The sequence below is a fragment of the Colobus angolensis genome, unplaced genomic scaffold (genome assembly GCF_000951035.1).
Source record: "Colobus angolensis palliatus isolate OR3802 unplaced genomic scaffold, Cang.pa_1.0 Scaffold95, whole genome shotgun sequence".
NCBI lineage: Eukaryota > Metazoa > Chordata > Mammalia > Primates > Cercopithecidae > Colobus > Colobus angolensis.
This window is the reverse complement of record NW_012123487.1, coordinates 4,712,069-4,729,579: the sequence shown is the minus strand read 5'-3', so window position 1 is coordinate 4,729,579 and position 17,511 is coordinate 4,712,069. Positions and strand designations below refer to the sequence as shown.

At 41.0% G+C, this 17,511-nt stretch overlaps 1 protein-coding gene across 1 annotated transcript in view; it reads right to left on the bottom strand.

Annotated features, from left to right (window-relative positions):
- Window positions 1-331: 331 nt before the first annotated feature.
- MREG (melanoregulin) overlaps window positions 332-17,511 on the bottom strand; it is a 74,569-nt gene continuing 57,389 nt past the window's right edge. Inside the window, exons 3-6 of the mRNA XM_011932311.1 lie at window positions 4,602-4,692; window positions 3,158-3,321; window positions 1,872-2,590; window positions 332-1,142 (exon numbers count right to left, since the gene is read on the bottom strand). Coding sequence (XP_011787701.1) covers window positions 2,456-2,590; window positions 3,158-3,321; window positions 4,602-4,692 — 390 coding nt within the window. The 3' untranslated portion in view covers window positions 332-1,142; window positions 1,872-2,455. The remainder of the gene's footprint in view (window positions 1,143-1,871; window positions 2,591-3,157; window positions 3,322-4,601; window positions 4,693-17,511) is intronic.

Genomic DNA, 17,511 nt, shown 5'->3' with positions numbered 1-17,511 from the left:
TTTAGGATGATGGGAGGTCCTTAACCCTATGAGTGTTTCAGCCTCTCTGCCCTTTAATTTAAAGGGATTATGGGAAAGAATATCTATCCCTTCTTATGTCAGAAATATAACACACATCCAGCTGAAATGTAAATACAGGAGTCTTTTAATTCCTTGTAAGGAAAATTTCCTGGATAATTCCATGTATTTTAATAATCACAGAGATAGTCCTATACTTATTCATTATCAAAAATACTGTGGTAACAATTTATACTCTATAGATGCAAACAATCTCATCTATTTTGACATAAAAAAGGCGGAAAGGCAAAACGCAAATTCTGAGACAGAGATTAAAACAACGCAACATCCTTAGATTTGTTTATTTTATTGTTTGTTTCACTGTTTGAATGTTTATCTTGCAAGAGCCTACAGAAGTGAGAGAAAATATCTGCAGGCTAATTTTACATAACATGAGACAAAGATTAAGCACTAAATATAAAAAATAAAACTTTTAGTTTACTTATTAAACTAGGAAGAATTTTCCTGAAACACAGCAGTTAAATTGGTCTGCAATGCATTAATAAATGGAGAACACGGATCTTGCCTATGAAATATTTTAAACACTATGGACGCTACCAAAAAGCTCATTGGTATACAAAAATTTTCAAGTCACAATCCTCTAAGCAGACTAAATACAAGTTAGTTTTTAACCTGAATTCAGAAGTGCAAAATCTGTAAAAATAAAAATATTGTCATGTTCTCAGCAATCTATGGATTAAACTTACAAATCCTTAAAGTCTTTTCAGTGAAATGAACCATGATCTCTTGGTAAGTTCCTTGCTTAAGTGGCAAGTAACTTTTGAAGCTGGACTTCTCAATCTGTAGAGAGAAGCAACCTGCATTCGCAGCATTGCTCCGTTTTGAAACTTATCTTCTGAACAGAAGATGGTCCAGCAAAGATCTTCAGTGCAATACTCCCTGCATATGTGCAAAAGTCTGCATGAGAGGTCCCCCAACAGGTGCAGCTGCCAGCCAACGAACCAGAAACAGATGAAAGACAAGAGAAGAAAACAGAGGTCAAACGCTTCAGTTTCCAGATGCTATTCCAGATAAAATGCCAAGGGCATGGCCGGGCACGGTGACTCACGCCTATAATCCCAGCACTTTGGGAGGCTGGAGCAGGCAGCTAACAAGGTCAGGAGATCGAGACCATGCTGGCTAACATGGTGAAACCTCATCTCTACTAAAAATACAAAAAATTAGCCGGGTGTGGTGGCACACGCCTGTAGCCCCAGCTACTCCTGAGGCTGAGGCAGGGAAATCACTTGAACCCGGAAGGTGGAGGTTGCAGTGAGCCGAGATCGTGCCACTGCACTCCAGACTGGGTGACAGAGCAAGACTCCATCAAAAAAAAAAAAAAAAAGAGCCAAAGGCTTTTGGAATAGAAATGGACAATATAAAAAGATGAGAGAACCAGGTATCAATAATGTTGGGAATTTAAAATGCATGTACCACACATGAACACAGAACTCTTTAAATGCAGCTGTAGGAACCTCCATTTGGGTCTCCCTTCTGAGCAGCACTCCTTGTCTTTTTTTTTTTTTTTTTTTTTTGAGATGGAGTCTCACTCTGTCACCCAGGCTGGAGTGCAGTGGTGCAATCTTGGCTCACTGTAACCTCACCACCTGGGTTCAAGCGACTCTCCTGCCTTAGCCTCCTGGGTAGCTGGGATTAAAAGTGCGTGCCATCACACCTGGCTAATTTTTGTATTTTTAGTAGAGACAGGGTTTCATCATGTTGGTCAGACTAGTCTCGAACTCCTGACTTCATGATCCACCCACATTGGCCTTCCAAAGTGCTGGGATTACAGGCATGAGCCACCACACCCAGACACTCCTTGTCATGTCTGTCATCTGATACATCTATACTTCTGAATAATCATAACTGATACTCAAAGCGATGCCCTGACACCTCCAAGGTTCTACAAGGTGACCAAATCAGAGAGGTCACATCATGCCTAGTATTATTTTGGGATTAGTATACATTTTATAATAATTATTTTAAAATTGGTAATCCATTTTGGGACTCAATGACAGCTCTATTAATCATATTGTTTTATTAACTGAAATAGTACACTCTGTCAGTAGGATTAACGATCAGAGACTATGATACAATTAAAACCAAAGCTGGGGTAATCAAGGGTCTTGGAATGGAACCACCCATTATGAACTATCCATCTGACCCACTCTGTAACTTTCTTCCTAAATGTGAGATCACCAAGGCGTTTCAGTGCACCCTGCACAATTCATGGGGCAGGGTCCTCAGATTAAAGACTTTGCATTTATGTAGAATTCATTATCATTTTTCACTAAGCAAACTCTCTATTTGCTCACGCTCTTCTACATGTAATTGTCCAACTTTGGTTGACTGCTGAGTCCTCATGGAAGAATTCCCATTCTGTCCCTGAGCCTTCCCTTTAGGGACTTGGAAATGGAAGGTAGGGCAGTTCTTTCTGGCCATCTGCCAGGCATGGAACCCCAGGCTTCTTGGGGTAAGTTCGACGAGCAAGCTTAAAGAACTCTTCTGCAGCATCAAGTGCAATGAGACGGTCCTGCAAAAACAAACAACAAACCAAAAACCTGCTGGCAAGATAGAAACCAAGACATGTCAATAGGAAAAATCAATCTAACAACAACAAAACCCACCCTGGAAATGACAATGAGCAAGTAAGACGTTTATTAATTTTTTCCTAACAAATGTAGAGACACACCTTAATCCTTTACTTACATTATCCAAGAAACATTTCCCCACTCCTTAACGTCCTTTCAGATTATTTTTTAGTCTTATAGGTTATATAAACAACACTTCTCACATCTCTTTGACCTACAAATGGTTCAGAAAACAAACTACACAGTAGAATCCACTGAAAAAATACAAACTCTTGAGCTGGAACCCAAGCCTCAGTAGGTCTACGTGTGATACGGAAATCTGAACTTTTAAAGCTCTTTAGGTGATTCTGATGCTGCGGGCCACTGGGAATCAGAGTATATAATGCCAGCATCTGCCACCTCATATGTGATAGTGATGATGGTGCTGGAATAAGTAGGATAGTGAACAGTTTTTAAAAAGCAAACAATTAAGGCAAAATTAGGGCAGATGACAAAAAGCATCCACTTACCACAACAAAGAGATATCTCTCTGAGAGCTCCCAACTTGTTGGGAAAATATTGGTTTCTTCAGCCAGTTTTAACAACATCTCTCGAGCTTTCCTTGTGTTTTTCGAATCACTGATGGTGCTGAGTTTAGTCACTGACAACAAAGAGTCAGCTTCCTTTTGAAAACCTAAGGTAGAAAAATGTACCACTCATGTATAGTGGTCCCAGGTTAACAAGTGTCCCGCAATACGGTCCCCACAGGAGATTACAAGCAGACCCGTGTGGATTCTGTACAAGTACAAAGCATCAGAAAACTGAAGCCAAAGGCACCATTCCATGTGCTGCCTCCCAGATCTCTGTGATTGGCAGGATATTTAATTACAATTCTTTTGGTATTTTTTTTTCTCTTTGTTAACTTTTCCCTCAGAGCCTCAGATACTCATCCACCAGCTGCTTGCCACCTTGTTTCTGGTTTGAAGCCCTCTTTCCTGTCCTTCCTACTGTTTACCTTCTCCCCTGTCCCCAGAATTCCTACCTGCCTCCCAGCCTGCAAAGTGGTTCCCTCCAGGCTGTCCTTCTCCAAACCTAGATTTCTTTCCTCAGGGTAATATGATTAGCTGGTAAAAATCACTTACCCAAAAGTATAAAGAACTCAAAGACTTAAACCTACTTGGACTTAAAAAAAAAATGGCTATTAGCTCACAACTATACTGGATATCCAAAGAGGGCAGAGGTCCCATCCCATCCCATTGCATGCCAACCAAAGCAACAGAGACTGGTCACATGGCACCTCACACTTGAAAAGTGATGATGCCAAGATGTCATGTTCTCTTCCAAAGCAAAAGGATCAAGGACTTCAGAACTGATCAATTCACTTTTTAAACACTGAAGCAGGATTATTTTATAATGTGGGGGTCACATTTATTACATCACAATCCTGGGACAACTGAGAAAAATCATTATCATTAACCATTAGTGATGAGGGCAGGTATCCAACCTAATGTCACAAGTATTTTTGCCAACCTTGAAGCTTTTCTTCCATATTTCTTCTGAAATTCTACACTGAGTTTTGCTGTCTGTCTTGCAAACAATATTTCTCCCAACCTGCTTCATCTTACAAAGCTACGATTAATTGGCCAATACCCACATCTAATTAAATTAATGTACAATGCCAAAAAAAAATAAATGATAGTGCCTATATGACTGCACTGGCCTGTGTACCCTACACTAGGGACAGATGGAGTAACACATGGCAGAGTGTATCCAGAAGACATGGACTGGTGGCAACAGAAACATCAGGCATTTATGCTTGAGGATATAAGAGCAAGATTGGGAAAATAATTAGTACACAGTAGCCTTAATCAGGCAATTATTGACATTCCTTTTATAAAAACCATGGTGGAGAAATTGAAGAATAATGATCACAACTAGTTATTTTTACCATTTCACAATCTCTTTCAGACTTACCTAAATCTTCTAAGATGCGCTTCCATCTGTTTCTTACTTCCCTTCGAACCTGCCGCAGGGTATGGATATCATAGTTGAGTTTCTGCCACTCCTGTAGGAAAATAAAAGTTTAGTTTTGTTTATACCCCTTGGCTTAAACCTCTATCTCATTCCCAAACTTCATGTTGCTTAAACACATGGCTCTTCTCTTTTATTAATCTTCAAAGCATGCCTAAAAGAAGAGAAGGAGACAGATGAGATAAAGTTGATAGGAATAGTATCAGCTTCCACTGCTGGAGAATCTGCTCTGCACCAGGTGATACGGCACCTTGCATAAATTATCTTACTGAAACTCTTCACATTACATAGTCTCTCAACTTAGTGATCTCACTTGTAAAGTGGAGTTAACAATGATAAATATTCCATTTAAGAATGTCATAAAGACTGATGGCATACAAAAAGCACAATATCTGCATACAGTGAGCACCTAATAAAATCTATATATTATTAAAGCCATTTTATAGATACAGTAACTGAGGCCCAAAGAGCTTCATTGGCTAATCCAATGTCATCAGCTAATAGGTATCAGGATAGATATTTGAACCCAAGTCTGGCTCCAAAGTTCATAAGAAACTGACACACACAAAAATCTATGTCTCCTTTTGTAGTCAGAATAAAGTAGACCTGAACATCCCAAGTTTCTTGATTCCTGGGCAATGTTTCCTTCACCATACCTCAGCAACATTCTTTTTTACTTATATTCCTTTGATAGGATGAATCTGTCACAAATTCAACTTTATCAACTGATTAAAGTTCTTTATCAGTCCTATGTATAGGACGCCATCATGTTGTTCCAATATAGAACTTGAATCTTTTAGGAGCATTAGGATCTTTATTGAGATAAGTGTGCCTTTAAAATGTCAAAGAAATTTGTTTTTAACGAGCCTTGTCACTATGGAGCAAGCAGTCATTTTATAGAGTATACCTTTTACTGTTTCTTAGCAAAGACATTAACCACACAGCTATCCTAATGCACAGCCCAAAAGAACATCATTCTAAATGCTCGATTTAGGACTCAAGTTATATGATATTTTGACTCCTCTAACTGAAAATGTTTCAATGATGCCATTATTTCTCTACTAAGTTCTGCTCAAGGCTTGCCTTGTTGATTGCTAATCAACTCATGACTGGTTAAGAAAACCCAATTTAGCTGCCATTCCCAAATGTTTATAGATACCACTTTGAAAAAAAAAAAAAAGGTAGCAAAACAAATTGTGTTTTGTTATGACTGCATTTTAGATCTTGAATCTGCGGATGTGCCATCAGCAGGCCATGGGCTTTCAGCTATTTTCTAGAAGTCAGGAAGTGGCAAGTTTGAATACTTTTGCCTGGTCCTCTTGTATTTTACCAAAGGCATGTTGAATGTGCATGTGCATGTGTGCATGGTGATTGGGGTCTGAGACAAAGTCTGTGACCTTGGAAGAGGGCAAAGTTAACTAAGTCATATAAGAAATATGCAACCCTGGCCATATCTTTAGCATCATGTTAAAGCATACCTATCTCATCCCCTACAGACTATATAAGTTGTAGGGGGAAAAACTCATGTACTGCTGTCTTCATTGGATGGGCTTTATTATACTTACTTGGCCACTCAGTATAGCATATTGGAAAATACTGTGGGTGCTGAGCCTGAGTGTCTGGGTTTGAATCCCAGCTCTGTTATTTACTGACAGCCTGACTTCAGAGACGTTCTTAACCTCACTGTTCCTCAGTTGCTTCATCTGCAATATGGGGATAATAAAACTACCTACCTCATTGGCTTATTGTGAGGATCAGATGAGATAATACAAGCCCTTAAAATGGAGGTTGGTCCACATGCTCCTCCAAATCAGTGTAGCACAATTAAGAAACAATCCTAGGTCAGGCGCACTGGCTCACACCTTTAATCCCAGCACTTTGGGACACAGAGGTGAGCAGATCACTTGAGGTCAGAAGTTTCATACTAGCCTGGCAAACATGGCAAAACCCTGTCTCTACTACTACTACTAATAATAATAATAATAATACAAAAATTAGCTGGAGATGGTGGCGCACACCTGTAATCCCAGCTACTCAAGAGGCCGAGGCAGGAGAATCGCTTCAACTCAGGAGGCAGAGGTTGCAGTGAGCCGAGATCACACCACTGCACTTCAGCCTGGGCAAGAGTGAGACTCTGTCTAAAAAAAAAAAAAAAAATCAGAGGGCCAGGTGTGGTGACTCACACCTATAATTCCAGCACTTTGGGAGGCTGAGGCAGACGGATCACTTGAGGTCAGGAGTTCAAGACCAGCCTGGTCAACATGGTGAAACCCTGCCTCTACTAAAAATACAAAATATTTGCCAGGTGTGGTGGTGTGTACCTGTGGTCCCAGCTACTTGGGAGGCTGAGGCAGGAGAATTGCTTGAACCTGGGAGGCAGAGGTTGCAGTGAGCTGAGATCGTGCCACTGCACTCCAGCCTGGAAAACAGAGCAAAACTCTGTCTCAAAAAAAAAAAAAAAAATCCTCCAGGACTCAGAATTACTTCTACTATGAACATGGAGGACATGATACATTACAGTATGCAGTATGCAGTTTGTGAGGACCTCCAGAAGAAAAATTTATCTGCTCTAAGTATCAGATGGCTTTATCTTTCCTAAAAATTATTTCATCTTTCTGGATGCTGTAAATTTTATAACTGATCCGTTTCCATTTGTGCCTGAAAATTTCAAGTCCTTTCATGAAAAAAAAAATATATATATACAGGATTTCACAAGCATTTTTGAATTACTTCAATTTCTGGCTGGCTACTTTTTGTGTCTTTATTCACATTTTCCTCTTTCTTTCCTGTCTCATTCTAGTTTATCTTATCTCACTATACTTTCATGTAAGTTGCCTTAACTCCTTTTAGATAAAAAGATGGCAGTAAAATAAACGAAATATTAGGCAGAATTACACTGTGCTTATTCTCAATGAAAATGACCCTGCTTTCTGGAATTCATGAAAAGTGACCAGATTCTTAGTCACACTTGATTAGAGACCCACTCAATCCACGGATGAATTGCCTCATATGTTCACACAACTTTAACTTGTGAAACGAACCACTAGGTGGCTTCGCCAACTTGCAATTAGAGGTCTCTACCAATTTTTCTTTTAGCTCCATAGGCTGATGTCTTAGGCCTTGTAGGCCTTGTTCTAAGTGCAGCCAAATCTCCGTTTTTCAGACCCATTCATCATTGGATCATCCAGGCTTTGGACTTCTAAAACATCCTTCCCTTCCTGCTGTCCACCTATTAGTCATTTTGCTATTCCTAAATATCCACAATGAATGTTACATGAATTCATTCAGTTTCAGTGCCTGTTATTCTGATAAAACATTTTATGGGGAAGCAACACATAACTAGTAATCAATATGAGATTAAAGATTTGCTAAGGATGAATCCATAGTTGATGCATCTTTGGATCCCACCTTCCCCTACCATGGTTTGGGGACAGCTTGCACATGACAGGTGCTTGTTAAAACTAGTGGAATGAAAATATGGATGTCATACTTCCATATTATTATTGTCTTCTTTTGACAGGATAGTCATGAATAATCATACATGAAAGTATCTTGAAATTTTATGCAAAATTTAAAGCTCTAAAACCAGTAGAAGCATTGGTAGGGTTTTAACTAAGAATAGGCACTTGATTAAATAATTGGTAAGAGGAGAATCTGGATTCCTCTTAAACATGTGACTCTAAAGAATTGGATCTTGATATGGTTTGGCTCTGTGTCCCCAACCAAATCTCATGTTGAATTGTAATCCCCACGTGTTGAAGGAGGGGCCTGGTGGGAAGTGACTGGATCATGGAGATGGTTTCTAATGGTTTAGCACCATCCCCTTGGTGCTGTCTGTCCTGTGATAAGAGTTTTCACGGCCGGGCGCGGTGGCTCAAGCCTGTAATCCCAGCACTTTGGGAGGCCGAGATGGGCGGATCACGAGGTCAGGAGATCGAGACCATCCTGGCTAACACGGTGAAACCCCGTCTCTACTAAAAATACAAAAACTAGCCGGGCGAGGTGGCGGGCGCCTGTAGTCCCAGCTACTCGGGAGGCTGAGGCAGGAGAATGACGTAAACCTGGGAGGCGGAGCTTGCAGTGAGCTGAGATCCGGCCACTGCACTCCAGTCCGGGCGACAGAGCGAGACTCCGCCTCAAAAAAAAAAAAAAAAAAAGAGTTTTCACAAGATCTGGTTGTTTGAAAGCGTGTAGCACTTCCCACTTCTCTCTCTCTCTCTCTCTCTCCTGCCACCGTGTGAAGATGGTTTCCCTTCACCTTCTGCCATGAGTGTAAGTTTCCTGAGGCCTCCCAGCCATGCTTCCTGTATAGCCTGTGGAACTGTGAGTCAGTTAAACCTCTTTTCTTCATAAATTACCCAGTCTCAGGTGGTTCTTTATAGCAGTGTGAGAACAAGCTAGTACAGATCGAAATGCAGCAAATGAAAAATAGTGATGTAAAAAATTTTATCCAATTACGTCTCTCCAAAACTAAAGAAACTAACTCCCCTACTCCCTGGCGTTAGAGTAAGTCTTCTGATGTCCCTCTCCAATTTTTAAATAGTAATGATTTATTTTTTTAAGTTTGAAACAAATAATTTGAAAATAACAGTTAAAGGTCAATTACATATTCTTCCCAAGTGACTTCAATGCAATTCTACCAGACATCAAAAGCTAAAGTCTTATTTTCTAAAATAATATTATTTGTTTCTCCTTAATTTCTGAAATAATGTATTCTGGTCAATGTGATGCCGTGGCCCTGAACTTTAACAATGGGTAAACTAGCAAAGGTGTAGCAAAAGAAAACATAGTGAGCTAATTTCATAAGATACCTGAGAACAAGTCAAACTGAAAAACATAATTGAAAATCAATAACTGAAGATGTTTATAGCTGAATTCTTGGGGGTTTTTTCCTCATCAGTTGTTGGCCAAATCAGATTAGGGTTGCTAGATAAGAAGGTTGAGGCAACAAGATGAAAGGCAGAAAGAACTCAATGTCCTGCCACCATCAATGGCTAATTCTCCTCCAGCTTTCGAGCCCCAGGAGCTGACCTTGACCTTGAGTCCTGATTTAAGCTCCTCAAATCACTTTCTCATGCATAAAACTAAAACAACATTTGATTCTTTGACCAGCATCTTCCCATTTCCCCTACCCTTTATTCCTCGGCAATGACTATTCTATGTTTCTACGGGTTTGACTTTTTTAGGTTCCACATATAAGCGAGATCATGCAGTAATTGTCTTTCTGCGCTTGGCTTATTTCACTTAGCACAATGACCTCTAGGTCCATCCATGTTATCACAAGTGGCAGGATTTCCTTCTTTGTTAAGGCTGAATAGTATTCCATTGCAATATATTTAATAAATTATCTTTATCCATTCATTCATCCAGGAACACTTAAGTTGTTTCCATATCTTGACTATTGTGAATCATGCTGCAATGAACACGGGGGTACAGACATACATCCCCATGGTGTATATATGGTGACTATAGTTAATAATACTATATTGTTTACTTGGAATTCAAGATGATTTTAAGTGTCCTTACTGCATGCACACACGCGGGCACACACTGATGGTAGTTATGAGTGGTAATGGATGTGTTCATTAATTTGACTGTGGCAATCACCACACAATGTATATGCATATCAAAGCATCATGTTGTATATCTTGAATATATATAATTTTCACTTGTCAGTTAAATATTTTAAAACACAACATTTGATTCTCATCTATATTATTGATTGTAGATAAATGGGATAGTTTAAAAGTACTTTTTATTTCTTATAAAAAGGTGACTTACACACTTAAAGAAATATACTCTAACAATAACATATACATTTTAAATCACCTTAAACTCTTAGGAACATCTTCAAAAGAGATCAATTCATTTTTAATTATAAAAATAATATAATCACATAGAAATAAAATAACAAAGAGAACAGAAAGATACAAAATGAAAACTAAAGGTTTTCATTTTTCATTTAATCCTCTTCTTCCAGTCTAATTCCTCAGAGATAGCTACCGTTCAACATTTCTTCTTCTCCTTTTTCTGATAGCTACTTCCATAACTCCAAGAATAGGCTTATACTTCCAGTTTTCTCATGTGTTAACTTTAAACTTCCTTGTACTCCCTCTATGAACAAAGAGTAACTTAGCTTTTCCTCTGTGCACACGTGCACTCTCTCTCTTTCTCTCTCTCCTTCTCTCTCTCTCTCTCTCTCTCTCTCTCTCTCTCTCTCTCTCTCTCCCCCCTATCTCATTACAAGGGAGGCTGGAAAAGTGAGGAAGCAGATTATCAATAGCACTTTGGACAACCACAATTCATCACCTAAGGTTGGCACCTTGCTGCCCCAAACAAAAACTGGGTTCTGATGGCAAGGAAGAAATAAAGGGCATGAACACCAGGGCAGCTAATATGTTTGCCACAAGTAATATGATGTTTTCTTTGCCAACATCTGTTATCCCCTTCTCCCATCAATCTATTAAGTACACCGAGACTTTCTCTTGCAGAACAGTTGTAGTCTTAGCTATCAGAGCAGACACTGATTGGCTTATGCCAATAAACTCATTTTGGCTGTATATTAGAATCATCCAAGGAGTGTTTTAAAATAACCATGGATGGGATTCACTTCCCAGACCAATGACATCAGAATCCCTTGAAGGGATTCCAGGTTTGCAATCCAATGACCTAAGCCAACTGGCACAACCTATTGGTTCAGGGATGGGCACATAACCCAACTCAAGCCAAAAGAGAGGCAGTGAAATCCATGAAGCTTCTGGAGCAATCAGGAATGGTGTTTTCTCTCTCCTGCATAATGTGATATGAAGCTGCAAAATCAGGAAATGCTCTCATCACTTTGATTAGCCTGAGAAGAGCCAGATTAAACAAGAAGTAACACACAGAGAACAAAGTTGAAACAATCACAGAGATATAGAGCCTATGGATATTCTGAGCCTCTGGGTCAATTCTTGTCTGAAGTCAGACCTACTTCAGGAAGACTCTGTTATCTTAGCCAATCCATTTGGGTTTAGACAACTGGAGTTCTTTTTCTAGCCCTTGCATTGGAAAGATTCATGCTGCAAAGCCCACTCACTGAGTATATAAAGGACAATATAGATACCACACAAAATGTTAGTTTCATATTTTCCCACCCTCGCCCTCAGGAAAAATTTTCAGTGCATGGATTTATCTAGCTGGGAATATATAGGGCTTACAGAGGATGTAGTGTTAATGGCTCTGCCTAGATCTCCATCTTTCTGTCCCAAAAGTGTCTTAGGCAATGACACAGATATAACAGCAGCCCTTGTCTGTAGCCAGGGCTTACTTTATGGTATCTCCCCTGAATTCTGTCCAGCAGAGCAAAGCCTCTGACTCTCATGAGATGTTGCTATAACAAAGGAAAGAGGTGGCTTATATCTAATTGGCTAATTTCTTCTGAAGATTCAAGCGAGAAGGGTCTAACTATGATTGATTTAACCATTCAACTCTCTTATGAAGACAGGTTGAATCCTTCTGGCTGGATGTAATGACCAGTTCAAAGTTCACGTTTGATTAAAAACTTGGAGCTAAAATCTATTCACCATCTGAAGACCAACTATTAAGATGACTTTGTCTTTTGTCTTTTTTGGATGGTGAAAAACCATCTTCAGAGGAAGATGTTCAAACTCAGGCTAAAATGATCCTTATTGTATTTGATCCATGCACGTGCACACACACACACACACACACACACACACAGAACAACCAGAAGAGTATCACTCAAAATGTTATAGATGACACTCTGGTGAAGTTAGGTAATTTGCCCCATGCCCAACTGCAAACAGCAGCTAAGCCAGAACTCAAATCTAAATGCATCGAATTCCAAAGCCCACAGACCCTATAAAAAAGAAAAAAACAGAAAAGAATGACTATTGTTGTTTCCTCAAATCCTGCTTCTTTTTTCTTATGCATTCAATTGTTTTATTTTATTTTTTTAGAGAAGGAGTTTCGCTCTTGTTGCCCAGGCTGGGGTGCAATGGCACGATCTCAGCTCACTGTAACCTCTGCCTCCTAGGTTCAAGCAATTCTCCTGCCTCAGCCTCCCGAGTAGCTGGGATTATAGGCATGCACCACAATGCCCAGCTAATTTTATATTTTTAGTAGAGATGAGGTTTCACCATGTTAGTCAGGCTGATCTCGAACTCCTGACCTCAGGTGATCCACCCACCTTGGCCTCCCCAAGTGCTGGGATTACAGGCGTGAGCCACCTCTCCTGGCCACATTCATTATTTATATGATTAAAAAAGTACTAAAGGCTCTGTCCCCCAGTCACTAGTATTCTCTCTACAGGTAATTAATGTTACCAATTTTAGCAGCATTTTCCCCATAAATAGTAGCATATTATACCTTGCACTTTTCACTTTATAATATGTTTTAGTAATCAGTCTTTACGAAAATGTAAGATTTGGGCTCTTTCTTTGACTTTTTTACCATTTGGTATAGACAGAAAAATATTTTCCTACATGTGTCTTAAAACTTGAACATTCCTTAAGATTTTTTTGCTTCCTAGTCATTCTTTCCAATATCACCGTTGAAAAGTATTAAGTTTCCACATGGATTCATGCACTATATACAACCCTTCGGGAATTTTCATTTCAACTCAAACCACACACTAAAAGAATATGCCACACTGCTGGGATGATGACAACACTGCTTTACAAAACTTAAATACATCTAAATCACAGACTAAAAATTAGAGTTGTTAAATACTTTTACTTGAAAGTGGCAACTTCTTGGTAAAATGAATTCTTTGAATACGATGACTGTTGTCTCTTCCAGTTTTCACTCATTGACATCATCCTATGCTGCTTCTACTTAAAACGAAGAGGGATCATATTGACTGCTTCTCCAGTTTAGTCTTCTCTCGTTTTGTAGGTAGTGGGAAATATCAGATAAGGTGGAGAAAGACATATAATACATGGTGGGGATCTGGATTGCCACCAGCATCTAAGAAATCCTCTCATGTTTGCCTTTCACAGAGAAATGTTAAACAGATGATGCAGACTAGGGTAGTTCTGCCACTACTAAAGAGTACACAGAACTGTTGATGTCAGTCTGGGGAAAGTAATGCACCGTGGGGCTCAATTTTGGAGCTGATTTTTATCAGTGACTCGATGAAGTCAAAGATCACAAAAGTAGAAAGGATTATTACTAGTACATGGAATTATAATGTCAAACGTATAACAAATAAAGCCTGTGAGGCACAATCTAAAGACCAAAATGTATTAGGAATAAATAAAAATACACTCTATTTTTAGGTTGAAAAAATCAACACAGCCAAAGCAGCAGAACTGCCTACACAGCAGTTCATGTGAAAGAAAGGCGGAGGGGTTGGATAAACCAAACATTACAATCTACCCAAAATGTGGCATTCATGAGGATTAATGAGTTTAAGAGATTAGAGTGGTGCCTAGGGAATAGTAAATACTCTGCAAATATTGCATCTATCTATCTATCTATCTACCTTCCTACCTACCTACCTATCTAATCTATCAATCATCTATCTGCCCTTTTTTGCAGATGCCTTTAAATCCTTTTTGGGTTTTGTCAGGCAATACAGGAAATAACATGTTATATTAAAATAGCCTGTAGAAATTAAATCTCTAGAAATTAAAAATTTTATAGTACATTTCATTTCTTTTGGTGTTGCTTGTTGTTGTTTTTGGGCTAGCGTCTCACTCTGTTGCCCAGGCTGGAGTGCAGTGGCATGCATGATCACGGCTCACTGCAGCCTTGACCTCCCAAGCTCAAGCAATCCTCCTGCCTCAGGCTCCCGAGTTGTTGGGACTACAGGTGTGCATCACCACACCCAGCTAATTTTGTTTTTTTTTTTGTAGAGATGAGGTCTCACTATGTTACCCAGGCTAGTCTCAAACTCCTGGGCTCAAGTGATCCTCCCGGAGGCCTTGGCCTCCCAAATTGTTGGGATTATAGGCGTGAGTCACTATACATGGACTAAAAAGCATATAGTGTGTTTCTATATAAAGTCTAAAAATTATACTTCAGTGTTCCAGTTGGGGAGGGCTATGTTACCCTATGAGACGGATACCCTTATAATCCATCTTAAGATGAGGAAACTGAGACTGAAGTAACTTCCCCAAGCGCACACAGCAGGTAAGTGAAAAGCTGGGATATGAAACCCAGACAGTCTGGTTGTGCAGCCGACACACTGAGCCACCGTTCACACTGCCTCTTCGAACAGGATGGGAGAGGGTGGGTAAGGGAGGAAGGAAGGAAAAGAAGTAGAAAAAATAGAGAAAAAACAACTGATTTGAGAAAAGATCAACCTGAAGCCACGCCTCCTCAGTTACGCCTGAGGAGAAACTAGGAAAACACGACTGAAATCTGGGGAGAAACAGAACTTTTCTAGAGGCAGAGATTCTCCGCATCCAGCAAAGGATGCTGCCAAACCCAGGGACGATCTTTTTCTGAAGGGTGGATTCACGGGACACAGCGCCCTGGTGCTTCCTCTGAGGACCTCAGCGCTCCTCTTCCTCCTCAGAGACAGTGGCAGGACCCTCCAGCCCCTCCTACTTTTCCCATCCCTCCCTCCCCCCACACCCTCCTCTCCACTTTGTCTCCACTTCCTCTCTCAAGGAGTTTGATGAAGGCAAATCATTCCCCTCAAGAGGAAGAAAGAGAGGAAGCGGGCAGGAGCCGCAGAGGTCTAAGATTCTAAGGACCGAGGAGAGAAGGTAAATATTTGGGACTGAGCTGTGATTGCAGCAGGGAGGGCTGTGAGACTCCCTGATACTTTTCTGAAATGAGGTTTCAGGCTTCCAGACTGAGAAACCCCCAGGAAGACTTACCTAAGGTGCTTCCTCTGCTCTTCCCACTTCCTTCCCCCAGCTCTTATCTCAAAAGAAAGCCTCTCCTTGGAAACCTCCCTGGACAGCATGCACCCTTCTTCCCCCAGGCCTGTGAGATTACAGTGTTAGGAGAACTCCTGATTCAGAACCCAGCCAAGTCCTCTTCAGAGTTCGTGCAGCAAACCAGTTTCGCTCACTCACATGATGGGCCTCTTCCTCCCAGAGTTAATCAGCTGCACATTTTAACAAACATCCAAATGCTTGACGGCATTTGCCAAACCCAAGAGAAAAAGGATTCTGCAAGAAACAAGCTCACTTTTCTTCACAGGACAGCTGGCTGCAATGATGCAAGCAGCCACAGCCCCCTGCCCTTAACGAACTCCTTGACCTCCTCAAGCTCCAATCCATTCTCCATCCCTCCCTTCACTGCCAAATGGCTTAGACTGGGAGCCTCCATTGCTCTTCTCACTTCCTCCTACCCCCTGATCACCAGCCCCCAGCAATCTGCCTTCTTCAGGCCTGCTCTCTATGGAAAGGGCTAAGGTATTAATACTTCTCCCCATCCCACTAGTGACCTGATTTAGGGGAGTGTTATAGTCCTTTCCAAAGACCCTCACCGCCTCTAAAGTATTTAATCCTGATGGCCATACCCTTCTTAACATGGCTTTCTAGGTTTCTATGGGAAAGGGAAAAGGAGATGAGCGTTTATTAAGTGCCCACTGAGTGCCATGGGTAGTAAGTCCCCCACCACCCTGTGAGGTGGGTATTATTATCCCTATTTTGGGGAGGAAAGCGACACTATCCTGCCTAGAGTCTAAGTCAGGAGGAGCTCTGGGATTCGGGATCTGCTGCCTCTAAACCACATCCTCCAACTGATCCCCCTCATTCTCAGCTCTCTTCCCTCTGCTGGTTCCTCTTCCTTCATTTCTTCCTTTGCAGTCCTTTCCTAAGGCTCTGTCTTAGGTCTTCTCACCTCTCTCTCCCTAGATAATTTCCCCTAATGCCTCAATTTCTGTTGTTATTACTTCTCTCTAGTGACTCCTAAGTCTCTTACTTTAGTCCTCATCCCAGGCCACGGCTCCAGGTCTCAATTTCCACCTTTCTGCTGGATGTGTCCAAGTGGACAGCCTGCTGACATGCGAATGAGCCCAATCAGACTCCACCATCCTCCCACAAGTCACCCTTTCACCTTATGTTCCCAACTTTGTCAGCTGCTGCTCACTCCCTTAATCCCATCTTCCAAATCTAAGCCAGCCACCTCAACTTGTTGACTTTCCCTCTGCAAAAGATTCTTACTCTTTTCTGCCTTAATTGGCCTGAATGCCTGCAGAAATTGGTTCCTCCACTTCCAGAAGCTAAATTCTCCAATCTCCTCCCAACCTGCTGTCTTCCCAAAGATGAGACTGGGTCACTTCCCTCCCTGAAAACTTCAGTTGTTCCATACCACTTACTGAATAAAGTTTCAATCCCAAGAAGGTTACCCATGATCTGACCTTTCTGGTCTTGCTCCCAATGACAGCCGTCCACACATAGTCTGCCTCTGACACTCGGGACCAGCACTCTATCCTCCAGCACACCTTAAACCTGCATGCCTCGACCATGTTCATTCATGCCCTCCTTCCTCTGTGATCTAAATCCTACTCACCCCTCAAGGCTCAGCTCAAATGCCACCACCTCTGAGAAGTCTCTGCTGTTCTTACCAACTGAAAGTAACTGCTGCTTGCTTTGAACTTCCTCAGCTCCTTTACGAAAATTGTTGTAGAGTTACTGACTGTATAGATACTCCTTTTTTTTTTTTTAGACAGAGTCTCGCTCTGTCGCTCAGGCTGAAGTGCAGTGGCATGATCTCAGATCACTGCAAGCTCTACCTCCCAGGTTCACGCCATTCTCCTGCCTCAGCCTCCCAAGTAGATACAACTACAGGCGCCCACCACCACACCCGGCTAATTTTTTGTATTTTTAGTAGAGACGGGCTTTCACAGTGTTAGCCAGGATGGTCTCCATCTCCTGACCTCGTGATCCAC